Source organism: Mesoplodon bidens, assembly GCF_964165515.1.
Source record: "Mesoplodon bidens genome assembly, chromosome: 7".
Lineage (NCBI taxonomy): Eukaryota > Metazoa > Chordata > Mammalia > Artiodactyla > Ziphiidae > Mesoplodon > Mesoplodon bidens.
This window is the reverse complement of record NC_138164.1, coordinates 17798783-17813388: the sequence shown is the minus strand read 5'-3', so window position 1 is coordinate 17813388 and position 14606 is coordinate 17798783. Positions and strand designations below refer to the sequence as shown.

Here is a 14606-nt window from a genome sequence, read left to right as displayed (position 1 = left end):
CCTGTTTCCTTAGAAACTATAAATTTAAGATAAATGTGGAATGCTGTGTCTGGAAACCTCTTATCTGAATCTCTGCCCCTGGGTTGGAAATTGAGGTAGCTTCTCTGTGTCAAAGTGACACACATGGCCCAGATTCTTTAAGAGGAGCTGTTCTCTCTGAAATGACTTCAAACAGCAAAGTTTCTCATAGTCTATGATTTTAGAGAACAAGATTTATCGGCATTCTACCCTTGTTAATTAACAAAAGCAGTTTTTATAGGTTCATGACAGAATTGAAAAAGCAAAGTCTCTGAGCAGAGTGGTGTGGCTTTAAGATAAATTCTGTTGTGAAAGGAAAAGGGAACGAAATGAGTCCACCGTGGGACAAGGCTGCTTTCAGATTCTAGAGCCCCATGTTCTTCTGTCTGCCCTCCCTCTTTTCCTTTTGGCCACGCGGCTTGCAGGATCTCAGTTCCCTGCCCAGGGATTGAAACAGGGCCATGGCAGTGAGAGCCCAGAATCCTAACCAGGGAACTCCCTGCCCTCCCTCTTATTTACATGGTTTCAATTTGTGAATTTGATGCGTACATTGTTCTGCTTTGGGGCAATAACCTTTAAGATTACCAATCAAATGTTACTATACACAAAATCCAATAAACTATAAATCTCCTTACATTATAATACCATTCATTTAAAGTGTGTCTTTATGTTAAAATGAAAGTACATTACTATGAAAACTTGTTCAAAGAAGTCCACACATAATTTTAACTCCCCAATATTTTAAAATTACGATCATAAGTTTTCAGGATACAAGTTCTTTCATGTAAATAGCATTTCCTAAATTGTAATTTGTAATAAAACTGATCAATGTTCCAGTAGTAACTTTGAAAACAAAAGGTGTTCTTTGAAAATTTAAAGAAATAATATCAATGCTTCCAGAGGACAAAAAGCACAATTGATAAAAGTTTATAAACTTCAACTGATTCTACTTTCTATGAATCAAGTTTAAAACAAAGAAAAAACTACAGAAGAAATGTAGACTACTTTTTGTATTAAATTTTTTTTTTTACTTTTTATAGACTATTTCTTATAAAGTAGGCTACAAGTGAGTAAAAAGCTAAAGCAAAACAATGTGACTCATCAGGCAGTGCAGTTAGAATATATACCATTGTGTGTGTGTGTGTGTGTGTGTGTGTGTGTGTGTGTGTGTGTATACATAAAACTGCATACGATTTGATGACACTTAGAAGACATTTCCTCTGTGACCTGGCAGGTGGTGGGTTGGGTATACCAGAGAAGTTGAAGGTGAAATCCCGGACACTGCATTATTCTTACAGCTCTTACTAGGCAACAAAGTTTCTCTCTCACAAAACCAGCTCACCAGGTATGAATGGACCACCAGCTCTGTAATTAGTGGCAATATGGCTTTCAGAAAAATACACAGAGGGTATAATTCCAGGCTGAGACCAAATGTTTGTAACAATGTCGCACTCAGCACCCCGACTTGCCACTGAATAGCCAAAGATTTAAGAGACTCAATGCAATCTGATACCCCAGGGTCGAAAGATCTTGTTGGTGGCCATCTCTACTCGTGGAAATAATGGAAACGATAGCTGTTAGTGGAGGAGATTAAAAATACTTTGATCAAAACCAAAGCAGATTGCAGAGCGAGCAAAGCTGTTTTTAGTTCATTTTAATTTAATTTGCTGCATAGATTCGTTATACACGGACGAGATTTAACCTTGAGAACTTGTAAGGGTGGACTAGGAAGTCATTACCACTGATACCTAACAGCTGAACTGAAACACAGGCCACGGCAAGCCCCTGTATAAGGAATAAGAAGCAACCCTTTGCCTATGAAGGAAAGGGACGTTTAGTCAGCATCTACAGCGTGCTAAGTGATCTCTTGGATAAGATCTCATTTAAGGATTTCTAAAGGACTTGTTGATAGTGGAAATGGTCTTCTGGACTGAAAAAAAGCACACCGCCCTGCAGTTTCATGTAAATGAGAAAAATACCCAGTGTGTGGAATTGCAAGTAAGTAAAAAGAAGGGGGAAAAAAAGAAAAAAAGATACATTAAAAAAAAAAAAACGGTAACCAGGTCTTTTTCGACTTAACAAACTAAGAGAGTTCTTCCTCAACTAGACGATTTACAACTAAACCAAATTCAGGAAATAACTCCTGGAAACGAATAAACTTAGTTCTGAAAAACATGCGCGTCCAGTAACATCCGAAAACACGTGGCGGGGGCGGGGATATCGGGCGCAACACCAGACAAGACTCTAACTCCCATCATCCCATTCGGCAGCTAAGCCGGACTGTTCAGGGCCAGCCGGCGCACTGGATGCTGGAACTTGCGGTTTTTGTTCCTGCACCTCCCCGCGGGTTAGCGACGTTTAGTGACCATCGCGCGTGCGCCAGCGCCGGCTGAGAGGCTGGGGCCGTGGCGGCTTGTGCCGGGTGATGCTAGGCGGCTCCCTGGGTTCCAGGCTGCTGCGAGGTGTGGGTGGGACTCGAGGGCCGTTCGGGGCTTGGGGTGTCCGTGAAGCTGGCGCAGCCATGGCGGCGGGGGAGAGCATGGCTCAGCGGATGGTCTGGGTAGACCTGGAGGTAAGTCAGGGCGGCGGGGCGTGAGGGGAGGCGAGTGAGGTTTCGCGCGTGGGACAGAGTAGCCGAACCTATCCGGGGAGAGTAGCAGTGTCTGGGTCTCAGGTGTGGCAGGTGAGCGCCTCCCGGCTGTGGACGGCGCGGGGCAGGTCGGGGGGGCAGGAGTCCTGCGGGTGTTGGGGACTGTGCCGGACTGTGGGGTTTCTTTTCCAGAGGGTGGAGTCATCCATATGGCTTGCCCTAGCCCCCAATTCCGCCCAGATGTGGACCTCCCTAACCCTCTGATGGGCTCAGGGTCACGGGGGTAGGGGTGCGCACAGCGGTTGTGCTAGACCCCAGTTCCCCAGTCTCTCAGGACCCTAGGTCGTTAGAGCTAGACGGGACTCCGGGGATGACTCAGCCTTACCCCACGTTCCCTAAAGGAGAAAACTGAGGCCCAGAGAGAGGACTCAGCTCATTCAAGGTCGCGCAGTTAGTGAAGGTCGGGGTTGGGACTACAACCCAGTTCTGATCCCTTTAGGTTTTCCATACTCAGCCAAGGACTCCCCTCTCCCTTGAGCCTCAGTTTTCTCATATATGAAATGGGGATCGCAACACTAGATTGTGATGAAGATCAAGTGGTGCAATTAACATAAAAACTTTGTAAACTCTGCAGAGATGTAGTAATGTTAGTTATCTAACTCTTGCAAAATTGAATGCTGTCAGCACTCAATTTTGCTTACTTTGCATCGGCCCCAGAGTAGGACTGTGATGCCTGGCATGTAGCAGGCCCTTGGTAAATGTTTATTGAATAAATAACTCATAATGAGTGCCTTGAGGACTTGCTCAAGGAGCATTATTGTCTCTTTTATCCTGGCTGTGGGATATAGATTGAATATGCTTGAGGGATGTCCTGTTAAATAAACTTGGATACAGTAGGCCAGAAAGACGGTTTTGTGTGTGTGATGTCTTTTTTATTGCAGATGACAGGATTGGACATTGAGAAGGACCAGATTATTGAGATGGCCTGTCTGATAACTGACTCTGATCTCAACATTTTGGCTGAAGTAGGTTATGCCTTGTAATACAACCATACTGTTTAGAGTGTACTTTGGAAATCTAAAGATTGGTGCACCCCCCCATCTCTTTATTTAAAAAATAAGAAAACTGAGGTCCCTGTAGATTAAGGTCCAAAATAATGTTCTAGGTCATGGTGGGCTTGGTACTAGAACCAAAGTAATCCATCTCAGAGACTTGTACTGCCAAAAATTAGGAACTATAAATGCTATCATTTGCTAAGAGCTTACTGTGTGCCAGGCACAGTTCTAAGTGCTTTACATGGATTCACTGTTAATCCTCACAGCAACTATAAGGTCGGTACTGTTATACTCACTATATATAGAGAGACGCTTTGGCAGACAGTTGTTGGGTAATTTGCCCAAGGCCACCTGGCTAGTTATTGGGAGAGCCAGGAGTTTGACCCAAGCAGTCTGAGTAAAGTGCTCGACTGTGGTCCCACCAGGATTGGTGACTCATGCCAAAGTTGACTTCTTTATATTATAATCTTAGCTTATATATAGCTTAGCTTATAATTCCATATATCCAGTTTCTACCTTTTCAGCTAGGACATGCGATTCGTCTAGATCTATATTAAGATTTTAGAATTTCTGTTGATACAGAATCATAAAATATCCTCCTGTTGACATATTGGGCATGATTAAGGTTTTAACATGCTGCTTTTAACTGAAACATTAAGCAAAACAAATAAAACACACCTGTTGCCTTTTGGCCACTCACAAAGCATTTAATAAGCGTGTGAGAACGTCTGATTGGTAGAGGGTGAAATTCTGGGCCCTGAATCACTCTGTCAGCAGTATTCGGAGGTAGTGAGAAACTCTAGAATAGGAACACAGTAGGGATGTTTTGGGGAAAGACAGTTTTGTTAAAATAAGTTTCCAGAGGGTCGGATTGATGTGCTACTGGCACTGGATACATTTCACAAGTCTACGGTTAAGACTTCTACTTATTTTCCTGGTTAGGTAAGAGAGGGGAGGAACCATTTTAGGTGAATTGCTACTTTCATGGAGTACCAGGCACACATCTTGGAGTACCTCCTGATACATCAGCTGGAGGGGAATCATGAGACTTTGTATCTCACTGTAGCAACTACCTCTTTTTTTTTTTCCAAAACAAAACAAACAAAAAAACTTTTATATAAACCTTGAGTTTTAGGTTTGGTTGTTTTTTCCTGTCACTTGGAATTTCCTAGATATGAATAGTGAAGAGAAGTGTGTTTATTTACCAGCCCTACTTACCCTTGTCTGAAGAAGAGTTTTTCCCTTAGACTGTTGATATAATGTTAAATACTGACAGTTTAATGGACCAGTTAGTTGATATGTACCCTGGAGGAAATTTGGGTCTGTAGTCCTACAGCTGCCCATGAGGGTGACATTTGTAAATAGACCCAGTCTGATGAGGATAAGGATTTGTTTTTTTAACATCTTTATTGGAGAATAATTGCTTTACAATGGTGTGTTAGTTTCTGCTTTATAACAAAGTGAATCAGCTATACATACACATATATCCCCGTATCTCCTCCCTCTTGCGTCTCCCTCCCACCCTCCCGATCCCACCCCTCTAGGTGGTCACAAAGCACCCAGCTGATCTCCCTGTGCTATGCGGCTGCTTCCCAGTAGCTATCGATTTTACATTTGGTGGTGTATATATGTCCATGCCACTCTCTCAGTTCATCCCAGCTTACCCTTCCCCTTCCCCATGTCCTCAAGTCCATTCTCTATGTCTGCATCTTTATTCTTTTGAGGATAAGGATGTTTAAAAAAAAAAAAATTGCTAAGGGGCAGTTAGCACTGAAGTGTCAGTTCTGTGGAATATATGTTTTATTCTTGTATACGAGTCTCAGGAAAATGTTTTATGCTAGAAGAACAGACATCCCACCTGGAAATTTTTCTGTAAGTAGCTTAGTGTGCCAAACTGGAATCTAGAGTAAGTTAAATAGCCTTAAGTTGATAGTCGTTGGCTTTTTCCATCATGGTTTGTTAGAATTGTGTTTTGCAACATGAGGTTTTCGGTTTTTTAAAAAACGTTATCAAAACAGCAAGGTCCTACTGTATTGCACAGGGAACTATATTCAATATCCTGAGATCAACCAGAATGGGAAAGAATATAAAAAAGAATGTATATGTATGTAAAACTGAACCACTCTGCTGTACAGCAGAAAGTAACACAACATTGGAAATCAACTATACTTCAGTAAAAAAAACAAAACAAAACATAGGTTATCAGAGCAAATTTTTTGCTTCTTCATGGAGATTGCCGTCACCAGTTTTCTTGTTTGGCTAAAACTCCTTGTTAGTTGTAGCTGTCAGGCATATTTTAGTCAAATTCTTGCCATTCCTCTCACTAATTGCAAAGTACTTTTACCGCTTTAGTAGTAATCATACCTTGGATTTAGAGAATCTTTTTTCCCCAGAGAGTTCAAAGAACTTTCATATCTATAATTTCTTTTATCCTGTTAACATCCCTGTGAGGGAAGGGGTTGGGGGGGCTGTTATCTCCATGGTACAGATGGTAAAACTAAGCCGAAGGTGACTTGCTTTAATGCCACAAGTTGAGCTTCTGCTACTGCTGGGATTCTGTCTGACTCACAGGTGAATGTTCTATTAAGTGGAGCTGAGAATTCCAGCATCACTTTATTTTTTTAATTTAATCTTTCACGTGTCACCAATTACTTTTTGAACTTTTTAATGTGAAAATACTGTTAAAAGTAAACAGTATAGTTTTATGCAAAATATTATGTATAGTAAGTTGTTTTTTTGTGCTGTTCTTCTCCTGTCTCATCCCACTCCCCAACTTTTTTTTTTTTTTTTTTTTTTTGCGGTATGCGGGCCTCTCACTGTTGTGGCCTCTCCCTGTTGTGGCCTCTCCCGTTGCGGAGCACAGGCTCCGGACGCGCAGGCTCAGCGGCCATGGCTCACGGGCCCAGCCACTCCGCGGCATGTGGGATCTTCCCGGACCGGGGCACGAACCTGTGTCCCCTGCATCGGCAGGCGGACTCTCAAGCACTGCGCCACCAGGGAAGCCCAATGTGTGTTTTTTTTTAAAACAAGTATAAGTGAACTCATAAACATGTGTACACTGTTCTGCAGTTTGCTTTTTTCACTTGGCAGTATAGACACTTTTCACAGTCGGGTTGGCAAGCCTTTTCTAAAAATCACCAAATATTAAATATTTTAGGCTTAGGGTGCCACGTACCTCTCTGTCCCATATTTGTTTGTTTTACAACCATTTACAAATGTAAAAATCATTCTTAGCTTGCTGGCAATTAAAAGGAAAAAAAGCCACAGGCTGGGGCTATAGTTTGCTGACCCTTGGTGGATACCTGTGTCCTCTGTTGATAGGCATTTCAGTTTTCGGTTGTGTTATGTGTGTGTTTGTTCATTATTTTTTGTTGTCATAAATAGTGCTGGAATGAATGAGCACCACTTTTAGAGTTAACAAAGTCCCTCATCTTTCTTCCCTTTTCTAGTATATATATGTAATTCTTAAAGCAGTTAAACTCAGAAACCAAGCTTATCCCCATTGATTCTGGATGACTAACAGCTTTTCCTATCCACAGGGTCCTAACCTGATTATAAAACAGCCAGATGAGTTACTGGACAGCATGTCTGATTGGTGTAAGGAGCATCATGGGAAGGTAACATTACCATAAAAGGGGTAGAGGAAGATTGCTTGGCAAGCCTGGGAAACTGCTTGCTTGTTCACTTTTCATCTTTGGGACCTCTCGAGACCATCTTCTCCTGAATGTCCTCTTTTTTCCTCTCCTGCATTCAGTCTGTCGCGAGCACATTGCGGATTATCAAGTATTGCTCAAGTCAGTCTTTTGGATAAGGTTAGACATCAACTTTCAGAGAAGGGAGAATGCCGCTCTCCTGTTAAGTTGTTTCTTCCCAGAGGTTATATCCTTGGACTTTGAGCACCATCTTTTCTGACTGTGTGGAAATGCTATTAACAATCAGGAACATAGCTTATTTGACTTGGATTCTTTAAGAAAAAAATCGGTGCCAAGATGGCAGTTTCATTGTGAACTTGAGCTCTGTAAATGGTCCATCTGTGGTTATATTTGCCCATTTTAGAAGTGAAGTTTCATATCTGGATGCCTTTGAAAACTGACTTCATGTATCTTGGTGGGGCTGGGGATTCTCTCTTGCAGTCTGGTCTAACCAAAGCAGTGAAGGAGAGTACAATGACACTGCAGCAGGCAGAGTATGAATTTCTGTCCTTTGTACGACAGCAGACTCCTCCGGGGCTCTGTCCACTTGCAGGTAAAATCCAGTCCTATGTCTGCCTTGTAGATAGTCTTCCATCGTAGCGGTTCAAGAGACTGCGGTTCCAGAACGATCAGCCAGGATCATCGTGCCTTCCATTTAACCCTGATTTGGATTATCCATCTTACTTTTGTTGCTCAAATTTTCCTCGTATAATTTATACATGAATATCGGGGAAAATGCCCCGAAACCTGACATGAGATCTGGGATACCCAGATTAACTCAATAAAAATTTTCCACCTATTTTTATTATGGACAAATTTCAAATATACAGAAAAGTTGGATCTAGTAGTTGTTCACCTTGTGCCATGTTTATCTGTCTATTTTTTTGGACATTTGAAAGTAAATTGCAGGCATCATGGCACTTCATCCCTAAATAGTTCACCCAGCATTTCCTAAGAATAAGGACATTTTCTTAAGTAACCACAATATCATTGTCACATTTAAGACGATTAAAAACAATTCAGTAACATCATCTGATATCTACTCCACATCCGAAATGTCTGTTTTTTAACCAGGATTCAGTCAAGACTCACGCATTTCATTTGGTTATTATGTCGCTTTAGTCTCTTAATCTAAAATGTGCACCTATCTTTTTTTCCCCCTTGTGACATTGACTTTTTAAAGAAACTAGGCCAGTTCTGCTAGGATTTTGAAAGGACTGCCATTATCAAAGGGAGGCTAATGTCCTGTGGTGGTGTGTTTGTATTTGTATATGTAAGCTGGTATAGTAACTAACATTTTCCTTAAATAGTCATAAAAAAGTTTTGACTTTAAGTACTATAGCATGTATTGTATAAATGTTCCCCCTAGCCAATGCAGCTGGTGTCTGTTTTAAAGTTCTTATTTAAAATTTAGTGTTTTTAATATAAATTACTGTGTGGAAACATGAATGTGGATATGGTTGATTAAAATTGAAATGTAAATAAATGCTTATCTACTTATGAGTTTATCTCCAGTTAAACTTTTAGTGTTAGTGGTGTAGATTTTGTGATACTGGGAGAAAATTTGTGCATGTGGTATTATCTAAAGAAGTTACAGATTTGAGCGCTATTTTAAGTATGTAGAATGATAGATTCATCCTTTTGTCCATAAAGAGGCCATTTACAAATTTATTATGAGATAAACTGTCTAAATACTCTGAAATCTGCACTTGTAATCTAATCAGATACACTCAAACCTAATTTCGAAGTTTTGAGATGCTTTGAGGAATTGTTTGAATTCTTTAAAAAAATCACCTCCAATTAAATACAGTTTATGAATTTTTATGTCCTTTTGTATACTACTAGAAATACACAGATGCGGTATGCTTCGTGTCTTTCTAGGAAATTCAGTTCATGCAGATAAGAAGTTTCTTGACAAATACATGCCCCAGTTCATGAAACATCTTCATTATAGAATAATTGATGTGAGCACTGTTAAAGAACTGTGCAGGTAAGGGCTGTATTTAGGATCCATTCGACTGCCTCATTTAGCATGTTTTCCTTGTGAATTTGTAGAGTAATTGAATAAAGGTATAGAACTGAGGGGGCCAGGTGGGTGTATAACTTCCTCATCCCATTGTCTCTTGAACTGGTGAGAATTGGGAGAAAGAACATCAAAAATCTTCCATATAAATTTCACTAATCTGGAAAATTTATTGAGCACCCATTTTCTGTGCCACGTATTGGCCTATGTGCTGGGAACATACAGATGAAAAGCCCTCAAGTGCTTAGAGTCTAGTGAATTGACAGATGTGGAAAAAACACACCTGAGAAGCGTCCTGTGTGATGACATCTGTTAGGGAAAAGTGCGGGTAGAATATTGCAGGCACGAGAGAAGGAGCACCCGACAGCTGGAGTGAGGGGGATTGGGAGTTAGCAAAATCTTCACAGAGAAAATAGCTTTCAAGTTGAGATTTAAGGAAGAGCGGCCGTTTTCCAGGTATTTAGGGTGAGGAGTGAGCTTTCCAGAGAATGGGCAGAGGTATGAAGATAGGCGGGAGCCGGAAGGTAAAGGTGATGTGATTAGATCATTCTGATTAGAAGGTGGTAAGAAAAGAGGTGGGAGATGAGCAAGACTCTGGCACCATCTCGGAGAGAGAAGAAGGAGCTCGGGAAATGGCAGTGGGCGGTAGAGAGCAGGAGGTAGAGCGTTTGAGAAGGTCAGTAGCATGGCATTGAGTGCCTGAATGGGGGCGTGAGGGAAAGGAGGAGGTATAAAGTGATTCCTCGCGTTGCTAGTTTGGGTGGTTAGGTGGATGATGGAACTGATCAAAGATAAAGGGGAAAATAAGAGGAAGAGTAGATTTGGCCGATGGGGGAAGGGAGACGTTGAGGACGATGAGTATGACCATATGTGTGTGTGGAATTGGAAGTGTCTGGTGGATTTTAGGTGGAGATGTCCCTTCGGCAGTTGGATATCCATGACAGAAGCGCAGGAGAGGGCTGGGCTGGAGTGCGCAGATTTAGTAATCTTAATACATTGTTGATCTTGCCCAAAGAGAACCTATAGTATGAAGAGAGGAAAGGGAGGAAGGTGGAGTCCCAGACAGGGAGGTAACTCAATAGTTACAACCTAAATGCCTTTTACAAAATTATTAAACTACTTGAAGGACGTAATTATTCAGTGTATTTGAGACGGTTTCCTTTGAGAGTTCCATTTTTGCTGTACATAGACGCTGGTATCCAGAAGAATATGAATTTGCACCAAAGAAGGCTGCTTCTCACAGGTAAGCTTGGGTCCTTCCAAGTGCTTGCCCATCTGACACACGCACATAACTCCCGAATTCCTGACTGCTTGAAATAATGTCTCTGTTCCCTTGGGGGAAAAGTAAAGGACAACTACATAAAGATAACCTTCTTTTGCTAAGATTGTCAGGAATTCTGGTCAGTGTTCTAACATTCCATTGTGAGATATGTATGGTCTTAATGTCTTTATTGCTGTTTTGAAACTTGTAGATAACTTAGTTTGTAGGTATGTGAAGTGGTCTAATTTTTCTAGTAATGAGCAGTATAATTTTCTTCCCATAAAGTGTATGGATTTGTAGTCATTTAAAATTAGAACACTTTGTGTACATTTGTGCAACACAGTTAGCCTAACTTAGACACATTGTAGTTTTTCAGATTGTTTCTTTTTATGTCTGCAACCTTAGGCTGAAGTACACAAGGAATTTAAAGAACTTGTGTATCTAGAGTCCTCTTTTACTTTTTGGCGTTGTCGTCTCTGAGGAAGAACATAAAACCTGGTGGGAGATGTATCAGCTGACATTTGTTTCATCCATGTACTGAGCCCCTACTGTGTACCGTGTACAGTTTTAGCCAAACAGGAAGACCAAGTCCCTGCTCTAAAGAGCCTGGCATTAATGTTTTTTATTGGGCTTTCATGGCCTACAGCACAATAACACAGGTCTGGGATACCTCTTGTGAAACAGTTGGGGCTTGATGTGTTTTGGATTTCAGGATTTTTCAGGGTTTAGAAAGGTAGTAATACCCCTAACAAGGCCTGAGGAAGCACCTCATAATCGAACACATTGCTGTTTCTACAGTGAAATGTACAGATATTCACACCAAATGGCATAACTAATGACTATAAATAGCCTCACATCAAGATGGGTCAGGTTTTGCCACATAGTGGGCTATAGAAGAACTTTGGGTTTTCAAATCTCTTTTTGGATTTCAGTATTGTGGCTAAGATGTGGTGTACCTTGATTTAGCCAGAGGCTGTATTTTTGACAGTTTCAGCTCTCCACTGGTTATCCAAGACCTGGGAAGAAAGCAAAATTGTTGCCTTAACCACAGAAATAACTGTCTTAAAGCTCTTGCACTAAAGTTTGTGCAGTTTGTTCTCTAGAAGAGGCCCTTGACAATCAGAGCAGATTGATTTACTTGCACGCTGTTCTAGTAATCTTGGTTACCTGATTTCTCAGACTACGACAGATGAGAAACAGCGTGTTGGAGGAGAAGAAAGGCTGTTAGATGGAGGCAGGTTGCCACTGATTATAGCACAAATCACCACGAGAGAGGAGGTAGATCCTCTTTTGTGGTTAGGTACTGTCTGATAATTGACGTTCATCATGATGATGGAGTCACGAGTTACATTCGAGTACGTGATTATATTTTGTGCAGGACGTCGTTAAGTATTGTGCAGTGTTTCCCAGACTACATGCCATGAGCTGTTAATATGCATTCCACACAGGTGGTCGATTAAGTTTTAGAAATACTGTGTATATAGTACAACCTCCTCTGGGGAATTCACAACACATCAGTACATTAAATGCTTTGCAAAAAACTTCAAAAGAAGAAATGTTTAATCTAGGTTTTCCTAAATTTATTTGACCCCGGAATTCTTTTTTTTTTTTTTTCGCCTGTGGAACACCTCACTATCTTATGGAACAGTTTGGTAAACTTTAATCTGTTATAGTTTAGAACTGTTTTTTTTTAGATCATTTTTTAAAAAACAAAGCACTTAAGTTTGCTATGCTGAAATGTTCCACTTCTTGACGATGTCAGATAGTTTCATTTACAGTAGTACTTGTTGTTCTTAAGTTATTTATAAAAAGTTACGCTTTGCAAAATGGTGATCATCGCCTCTGGGTTTCGGACATTTCAACTCAGCGTGGTATGTTTGCTTGTAGGGCACTTGATGACATTAGTGAAAGCATCAAAGAACTTCAGTTTTACCGAAATAACATCTTCAAGAAAAAAACAGATGAGAAGAAGAGGAAAATTATAGAAAATGGGGAAAATGAGAAGACTGTGAGTTGATGCCAGTTCTCATGCTGCCACCACGTAGTTGTCTGGAAGGACCTCTGGTGGTTTTTCTGTTTCTTCCCCTGGGCTCACGCTGACTGCTTCGGCAGAGCACCTTCAGTGCACTTGCATCTCCCGATTATTCAAGCACACAGCACCTGGAAATTATTTTTCTCCTAACATGCTGTTTTCATTTATGACACAGCAGCTCCTTTGTAAGTACCAGGTCACATCCATCCCTTGGTACATATCTGTATTTGCTTTTAGACCATTTCTTTTGTTTAAAAAAAATAATAAAGCTAGTTCTATTGAAATGCAACCCTTTTTGTACCATCTGTTCTTTAGTAGTTTAATGACTGGAAGATGATGTTTTTTTTTTTTTTTTTTCTTTTTTAGGTGGTATGCCTAATGTTTAAATGCTCATAATGCCATTAGGAGTGGGTTAAGTTTCTTATGTTAAATAGGAAGTGAACTTAATTCTGTTTTGCTTTACAAGTCAAGAATAGAAGAACTGGAGACAGGCTCAGAGAAGCAAGTTGGGCTTATTGTTAGTTATATCTATATATAGATATATATATAGTTATATAACTATCAGAGCTCTGGAATAGCTGCTCTTTTCTATATTCAAGAAATTCAAGTAAGCCACCAGACAGTGATTCTGTGGTAATAACTAAGGCTTATTGAATAGATATTATTCGCAAGGCAGCCACGGTGCTAGGTTTGTAGAATGTAAATAGTTGGCTGCCCTGGGCCTAATGGTCAGCAAGTGTTTGAGAAAGGATTTTGGTTTGAATATCTTAACTCCTAAGTTTATGTACTTTAGAGCACAGTAGATAGTTTAGTCCTCAGCCAGAGGGTGCATTAGGATCATCTGTCTCTACAACAAATCTCCTTCAGAGATGCCCCCTAAAACAAGGAATCAGAATGGGGAAGGGCCTGCAGGTGACCCACGTCTCCTAGAGAACCACTGGACTAAAAGACTTCTGTGCTGATCTCAGATTCCATCCTAACTCGATTATATGGCCATTATATCAACATAGCAGTGTGATCCTAATGTGAGAGTTACAGACAGAAATCGCTGGACTATAGATTAGAATTACCTCATAATTTCGTTGACTAGGTTGTTTAACCTTATACAACAACCTATGAGTGGAGAGAGGTTCAGTGGTACGTCTCTAAATGAGTAAATGAAGGCTCAAATTCACAAGTGTAGCAAGTGTGAGTTGATGAAAAAGTTAAGTCTGTTGACTTTTCTGACCAGTGCTTTTTCGACTTCTCAGAGTGGCATGGGTTTTAGCTCATGTACCAACTACAGCGGGTTGGAAGACAGGATTTTATAGTAGTTAAGAACAGGGCTCTTGAGTCAAACTCTGGATCCATATCTGAGCTCTGTGACGTACTGAGTGACTTTGGCAAGTTCACTTTTCGAAGCCTCGCTTTCCTCATCTATAAAGTGAGAATGGCACTACCTAACTCAAAGAATTGTCAGGATTAAATTACATACTACACATAGTTCTGAGCTCAGTGCTTGGTACACAGTGGGTACCTTGTCAGGATGGCTGATGCGTGATGGTGATGGATTGACTCAGGCCAGGATCTCTGGGAAGGGCTGCTCTGATCCATAGCTATGGTGCCTGGGCCTTTATCTTAAATCAGTGTTCACTTAATGCCCATGACTGTGATGCTGAGGACTGTTACAAACCTCACTAACAGGGTGACTTTGACCTGGCTTAGTGCTTCTAACTAGAATTTGACAAGATGGTCTCTGTGCTTACTTGGCTCTGAGGAATGTTATCAATTCTAATGCAAGAAGAGATATGAAAACTCTAGGCTTGAGAAAGCCGTTCAGAGGAAGCAGATACTACTATTAATGTCATGGGATTTCTCCCACCCAGCTGGCCTCTTTTTTCACCAGGTTCACTGTTTGAGCCCTACCATTTCATTTTCTCGAGCATATTAACTCCT

General features: G+C 40.8%; 1 protein-coding gene across 1 annotated transcript; it reads left to right on the top strand.

Moving 5' to 3' along the window:
* The first annotated feature begins 2384 nt into the window (after nucleotides 1–2384).
* REXO2 (RNA exonuclease 2) lies at nucleotides 2385–12960 on the top strand. Its single transcript, XM_081239945.1, has 7 exons — nucleotides 2385–2590; nucleotides 3550–3633; nucleotides 7203–7280; nucleotides 7797–7908; nucleotides 9237–9345; nucleotides 10568–10621; nucleotides 12527–12960. Exons 1-7 carry the CDS (start codon nucleotides 2444–2446, stop codon nucleotides 12654–12656), a joined length of 714 nt encoding a protein of 237 aa, XP_081096071.1. The 5' UTR covers nucleotides 2385–2443; the 3' UTR covers nucleotides 12657–12960.
* The last annotated feature ends 1646 nt before the right edge of the window (nucleotides 12961–14606 follow it).

What these genes read in the sequence shown, in the direction of transcription:
- REXO2 (XM_081239945.1), top strand. Translation starts at nt 2,444, where the DNA reads ATGCTAGGCGGCTCCCTGGGTTCCAGGCTGCTGCGAGGTGTGGGTGGG. An exon ending in ACTGTTAAAGAACTGTGCAG is followed by an intron (nt 9,346 to 10,567) that starts GTAAGGGCTGTA and finishes TGCTGTACATAG; the next exon opens with ACGCTGGTATCCAGAAGAAT. An exon ending in AAGAAGGCTGCTTCTCACAG is followed by an intron (nt 10,622 to 12,526) that starts GTAAGCTTGGGT and finishes GTTTGCTTGTAG; the next exon opens with GGCACTTGATGACATTAGTG.